General features: G+C 34.4%; 1 protein-coding gene across 1 annotated transcript; it reads left to right on the plus strand.

Moving 5' to 3' along the window:
* Nucleotides 1–221: 221 nt before the first annotated feature.
* Nucleotides 222–3,154, plus strand: LOC146956671 (serine/threonine-protein phosphatase PP1 isozyme 2-like). The gene is made up of 4 exons (XM_085730516.1): nt 222–676; nt 1,642–2,201; nt 2,302–2,520; nt 2,784–3,154. Exons 1-4 carry the CDS (start codon nt 502–504, stop codon nt 2,808–2,810), a joined length of 981 nt encoding a protein of 326 aa, XP_085586642.1. The 5' UTR covers nt 222–501; the 3' UTR covers nt 2,811–3,154.
* The last annotated feature ends 4,380 nt before the right edge of the window (nt 3,155–7,534 follow it).

The following is a 7,534-nucleotide window of genomic DNA, read 5'->3' on the forward strand; positions in this document are numbered from 1 at the left end:
TATATATATATATATCTGCGGATGCGGATCCATTAAATCCACATTTATATTCATTAATTAACGGTAGTTAAAATATCTGTTTATTTGATCCATAGATATCCATTAAGGTATTCTCCTTGTCTGTGGTGGGTTTTATCCGTTGATATCTACAAGTGCTATTTTTTTTTTTCCATCCCAAAAGTAATGATGTCAAAACACGTACAACACAACAATTACCATTTGGCAATCACCGTAGATTCTCACCGCGTAACTTTTCCATGTATCATCGTCACCTTTATTCTTCTCTCCTCTTTTTCTTCTCTTTCCCTATAATATCATTTCAATTCCACCATCTTCTCTTTTTCCATTTGAATTCATTCGAATATATTCTTCACTTCCACTACTCTTCTTATAAGCTTTTTCTAAATTCTAACAACAAAAATATATAGTCTCTTTCTTAATTATTTGACTTATATCAAAAACATCAAACTTTATATTGTCCTTAGAAAACAAATTAGAAATATGGAACGTGGAGTTGTTGATGGTATTATCAATAGGTTACTTGAAGTAAGAGGTAGACCAGGGAAGCAGGTTCAGCTTTCTGAAGCAGAAATCAAACAGCTTTGTCTTGTCTCTAAAGATATCTTCATGAACCAACCTAATCTCTTGAAACTAGAAGCACCTATTAAGATCTGTGGTATATTTTCTTCATCAAACTTATGTTTCTACTTTTTAGTTGATTGATTTAATTAGTATAGGATTTAATTTGTATACGTCGGTAAAGGTTTTTATGCCGTCAATAAAGTGTAAAGGTTTTTACATCGTCAATCAATTATAATTTATTAGATGATTGAACAAATTTTTTACTGACACAGATGAATGATTGTGATTTGTTAACCGTATAAAACTTGTTACGATGATTTGTGTATGAAAATTAATCTCATTATTAATCTCATAAGTCTTTTCATACAAATTATATATGGTCTTGATAAAAAAAAAAATTATACATGGTCTAGGGCGGTTGCGGTTAGGCTGCGGCAAAATGCTTTGGTGGACACAATTGCGATTGTGTTGTCATTTTTGTTTTGAATGACAAATATTAGTATGTTAATTGTTATGTTAGTATTTTTTATACTTGTTAGGATTCGAAGTTGGGACATTTACCTCCTTAACACCTTTAATCCCTTAGCTTAACCAAGTGATGTCATTGCATATTTTTAGAGCCTTTATATTGCGCTCACAATTGCAGTTGCAAACCGTGATTCGCTAAACTATAAAGCTGTTGTTTTTTATTATATGAAGTGAGAAAGTTATTACTGTTGTTGTTATAGAAGTAGGGAGTAGGGATCAAATTGGTAAACAACTCTGAAAGCTCTGTTTTTTGGTTGGTAGGATAGCATATATCAGACCCTTTATGGACTCCACAATTCTAATTAAACTGATGTGGTCTCATTAACTGATAATAACCTAATTATTCATTCTTGTTTCATTTTTCTATCTGTGAATTACTTTCTTGTTTGAATTTTCTATCTGTGAAAACGCGGAATAAGTGTGAAACTAAACATAGGTGGAATTTTTGCCGTGATCAAACATATTTAACCTTGACATGTATTACTGTTGTGGCCTATGCTAATGTCTTGTTTCATTTCTTTATGTTACCAGGAGATATTCATGGTCAATATTCCGACCTTCTGAGGCTTTTCGAGTACGGTGGATTTCCTCCTCGCTCGAATTATTTATTTTTAGGAGACTATGTTGATCGCGGAAAACAAAGTCTAGAAACAATATGTCTTCTTCTGGCATATAAAATAAAATATCCTAAAAACTTTTTCCTTCTAAGGGGTAACCACGAATGTGCTTCCATAAACCGTATCTACGGATTTTATGATGAATGTAAAAGGAGATACAATGTGAAGCTATGGAAAATGTTTACAGATTGTTTCAATTGTTTGCCTGTGGCGGCTCTCATTGATGAAAAGATTATCTGTATGCATGGTGGACTCTCTCCTGAATTACACGATTTAAATCAGATAAAGAATTTGCGTCGTCCGTGTGAAGTTCCTGAATCTGGTCTATTATGTGACCTCTTATGGTCTGATCCTAGTAGTGATGTTCGTGGTTGGGGAGAAAGCGAGCGTGGAGTTTCATATACATTTGGTGCCGATAGGGTTAAAGAGTTTCTTCAAAAGCATGATCTTGATTTGATTTGCAGGGCTCATCAGGTAACATATGCATTTCAAATATTAAATTGTAACATAATAAGAGTCCAAATTCTAAGTTTATACATAATAAGGTGATTGTGTAATTTTCTTTTTGTTGCAGGTTGTGGAAGACGGATACGAGTTCTTTGCGAATAGACAACTTGTAACAATCTTTTCAGCACCTAATTACTGTGGAGAATTTGACAATGCTGGTGCTATGATGACTGTAAATGAATCACTTGTGTGTTCTTTTCAAATACTGAAGCCTCTTGATAAAAAGCCTAAGTTTAGCTTTGGAAGCACAACTACAGTCAAGTCTAGTAGTCCAACAAAATTCAAGGTATTTTGATTTCTTGAATACACAACTTGCACTGAGGTAGAGGGAAATTATTATGAATTAAAATAGAGCTTATAGCCATTTTACAACTTTCCCGTGTAGGCTTTGTACTCCGTCCCTTGAGATTACATATTCAAACTCTTTTTTTTTTGAAAGACGTATTCAAACTCTTAACACTGAGCTGACACCTCATGAACAACTGATATATACGCACTTATTATCTCTTTCAAATTTTACAAGATTTGTTTTGTTTCCTCCACTTTCAGCAAGCATTTTTTGGTGCTAAAGCATGACATGGTGGACATGATTTTGATATGTAATGTTTGAAATGTGGCCAAAGTTGGCTTGGAAAGAAAGAATACAATGCAGCTGTCAAAATAACACAATCTCTGCTTTACCCTTCAGGGACAGCTAAATATTTCTTTCTTATGATGGCATAGTTGAACCTTGTACAATATTGTCAAACGCAATTGAAGGATATATGTGTCATTTTTCTTTTCTTTTGGTTATTATCATATTATGCTCTATGACGATCTCTCTTTGTATTATAAAGAATTTTAATGTTATATATTGTAGTAACTTGAAATCCTGTTTCTAGATTCAATAATGCAATGTCAATTTTCAGATGCATCTATCATATTATTGGATCTCAAAGCAAAGTCTAACCTTACGAAAATTTCAACGAACTCAAAAAAACAATTATAATTTATCTTTAAGCTGTCAAAATTGCTCTCTAACACCCTAACGGTAGTTAACTGATGTTTGTTGTCCAAAAAATGCTCTTTGCGAATGGCAGTTGCCGTTGGCGGGTTTTAGGGCACGGGTGAACAAGCTTGGCAGCTTAATGAACAATTATCAAAAACTATAACCTTACAAGCCCATTCATCTCAATAGCTAGTCTTACAAGATCAACTGATGACTTAACTTATAAATGTTGGAATTGACTTAAATATGAAAAATACTATTTACATTGTTGATATTGCTACTATACTGCGAAAATTTATTTGTCAAATAAGTATGCCTTAAAAATTTAGAGCAAATATGAAATCTAAAAATTTTCATAATCTACAACAATTTTTTTAGGGTTCATAATCTATAACATGTTAATTTGTAAAAAAATATAATAGAAATATCTTGATCAATTAATTTTAAAGAACAATGTTATGAACACACCCTCATATGAAACACTCTCTCGTATATCAGCCACATCCCCCATTTATCGAAACCCTTGTTAAAATTATCTATGTTTGCCTATTGTTTTTATTTTACATGACAAATGCTAACAAGTGTCTTAAAAGGAGTGTATATTTGGTTCTTGTTTTTATGCAAGTGTATTCAATTATTTGAAATTTTTTAAACTATTTTCTTTTTTTCCTTTCAACACATAACTTCTATATTTTGATTCGTTGACATGTGTATGCACCTCTTAACAAGACCCAATATGTATTTGTTGGTGACCGCGCTATGTAAATACAACACTAACAACTACAATCCTTCACGAGGATGTTGCTAATGGCATTAACCAGAGCCGTTCCTTGGCATGCGCAAGGAGCTCTACGGAGTCGAGCCTCCAATTTGTGGGGGCCTCAATTATTTGTAGGAGTATGAGTATAATTGTTGGGATGTAGGATAATATTTTTTTTTTGTTATGTAGGTCTAAATCAAACACTTATTATTTGATAAAAATAAAGAGTAAATTGACAAGTTAGGCTAAACACACACATCTATCAACAACAAAAATTCAACAAAACAAATTAAAATCAAAATAATGCTTATTGTTAATTTGCAATTGCAATTACCATTAACAGTACAAGGACTGGCGTCCCTTTGGTTTCTCATTACCAGCCAACACAAAGTGCTTGTTTTTAAACTTGAACTTGCACCTGCCTCAAGTCTTCACTAATGGTTATTTTACAACAGCATTCAGAGGAAATTGAAAAATGGAATTATGATAAAATAGTGGCTGAAAGATTAATTGAAATTGTATTTCAGCTTGCTTTCATAATATACATTGTTACAATTTATATGTCTGCATCCAACGGTACTAATATTATATAAGGCAATACTAGGTGCCTTTATAATTATTATCACCAACGGCTATATATATATTTAAGGCAATATCAATGAGAGCAATATTTTGGTTTGGCATAAACCCAACGGTAATACTAATATATGTATATGAGGAAATATCACTAGGAGCATTTATGAATATTATTTGTCTTTACTCCATGTATCAAGGCAATGCATTCAGACAAATTACTTTCCAATGGTTTGTTTGATTTGTCTTGATTTGATTCATTAATTGATGAGTCTTCATTATTCTTTACACCCCCCTTCAAGGTTGGAGAGTGTGGATGAACGCCAAGCTTGTACCGAAATATAGAAAATGAATCTTTTCCCAATGCTTTGGTGAAAACATCTGCAATTTGATGAGTTGTAGGCAAGTATTGGAGTTGGAGGTGACCGTTCGTAACTTTTTCTCGGATGAAATGATAGTCAATCTCGATGTGTTTGGTCCGAGCATGAAACACTGGATTATGAGCCAGGTGAATAGCACTTTTGTTAACACAAAGGAGAAGTGGACGTCGTTCAACTTTGATGTCGAGGTCATGGAGGAGATGTTGGAGCCATGTTAACTCAGCAGCTGTGGTTGCCAAAGACCTATATTCTGCTTCGATGCTTGAACGAGAGACTGTTGGTTGCTTCTTTGAGGCCCAAGATATGCAATTTGATCGAAGAAAGATGTTATAACCAGTAGTGCTTCTCCTAGTAGTTGGACATCCTGCCCAATCTGCATCACAAAAAGCATTAAGAGTTAGAGAGCTTTGAGATAAATATCGAAGGCCATGTGTCAAAGTTCCCTTAATATAGCGCAAAATGCGTTTGACAGCACGCATGTCCTTTTTTGTTGGATTTTGAAAATGATGGCACACGACATTGACAGCATGTGTAATGTCTGGTCTCGTGTAGGTAAGATATTGGAGAGAGCCACATAAACGACGATATTCAGTAGAATCCACAGACACATGATCATCAGATAGTTCAATGTCTTTTTGAGCAATGGGAGTGCTGATTTTTGAAGCTTCGAGCATTTTGGCTTTTTCTAGAAGGTCTCGTGCGTATTTTGTTTGTGAGATTGTGATACCACCAGAAAAATATCGAACTTCAAGTCCTAAGAAATAATGTAGATGTCCCAAGTCTTTGAGAGCAAAGTCCTTGTTGAGACGTTGGGTGAGACCAGATATGAAGGTTGAATTATTTCCTGTAATAATAACATCATCTACATAGACAAGTAAAATAATGAAATTAGTGTCATAACGATAAATGAAGAATGACGAATCAGCTTTACTACATGTAAATCCAATAGAAACAAGACAAGTAGATAATTTATCAAACCAAGCACGAGGTGCTTGTTTATGACCATAAAGAGATTTATGGAGTAGGCAAACATGATCAGGATATTGAGAGTGTACAAAGCCCGGAGGTTGTTCCATGAAGACACATTCATTGAGTGTACCATTCAAGAAAGCATTCTTCACATCCAATTGTTTGAGTGGCCATTTAAAACGCACAGCTAGAGAAAGAATAACCTGAATTGTAGGAGCTTTAACAACTGGACTAAAGGTTTCGTCAAAATCAAGGCCAGGGATTTGTGTATATCCATTGGCTACCAATCGAGCTTTAAATCTGTCTATGGTACCATCTTCTTTCATTTTTGTTCGAAATATCCATTTAGAACCCACAACATTGGCACCAGGTGGGCGAGGGATAAGAGACCAAGTATTGTTTTGATTAAGAGCATCAATTTCCTCATGCATAGCAGTTCACCAATTAGTGTATTTAAGGGTAGTTTTAAGAGTCTTAGGTTCTTCAATGGAGATGAGAAGGGCATCGTGGGAGTGGGAAGGTTTGTTGATAGTTGGACAAGCATAGATGCTTAGGTAAGATGGAGGGTGTTTGTCTCGAATTGGTCGACTAGAAGTAAGGATCAGATTAACTTGGTTATTTGATAGAGAATGTGCATTATCAACTGAAGGATGGTCAACAATTGTAGGTGATGATTGAGATGGTGGAGAAGGTGTGGTTTCCTCGAAATCAGAGGTAACAAGGTCTATGGTGGTGGAAGTTAAAGGCGGTGTAGTTGAATCAAGTGAAGAGTGGTCAATTTGATCCAAGACAATAGGTTTTGAGGTAATGATTGATGAGTCATTGGGTGCTAAAGTGTCATCCTTATTTCCTGAAAACCATTCATCAGAGTTAGGGAAAGTAGTAACAGATGAATCAAAAGATTGTGATTGTGTGGAATTTGTATGAGATGAATAAGGAAAATCATTTTCATTAAAAACTACATGATGTGAAATGTAGACACGGTGAGTGTGTGGATCAAGACAACGATATCCTTTATGAAGTGGACTATATCCTAAAAAAAACACAAGAAGTGGTTTTTCTAGAAAACTTATGCAATCCAGGCGTCTTTAAATATGGAAAACATTGACATCCAAAAATTCTAAGTCCAGAATAATCAGGATCTTTACCAAAAAGTTTAAAGTATGGAGTATCCTTACCAATGGATGAAAGAGGTAAACAATTAATAAGATAAATAGAAGTCAAGAAAGCATCAACCCAAAATTTTAAAGGAACATTTGCATGAAAAAGTAAAGTTAACCCGGTTTCCACAATGTGTCAATGTTTTCGTTCGGCAAGGCCATTTTGGTCTGGTGTGTAAGGACATGATAATTGTTGAGCTATGCCGTTGTAAGCAAGATGGTTCATAAACTCATTGGAGGTGAATTCACCACCACCGCAACTTTGAAATATTTTGATCTTCCTGTCAAAATGTTTCTCAACAAAAGCTTGAAATTTAAGGAAACATATATAAAAATCAGATTTATTTCTCAAGGATATAACCATGTGTATCGAGTAAAGTCATCAACGAAAATTACATAATACTGAAACTTTTGAGAGGAAATTGTGGGGGTTGGTCCTCATAAATCACTGTGAATTTTTTCTAAAGGAA

Source organism: Medicago sativa, chromosome 1 (assembly GCF_051527215.1).
Source record: "Medicago sativa cultivar Bolivia chromosome 1, Bolivia_mono, whole genome shotgun sequence".
Classification (NCBI taxonomy): domain Eukaryota; kingdom Viridiplantae; phylum Streptophyta; class Magnoliopsida; order Fabales; family Fabaceae; genus Medicago; species Medicago sativa.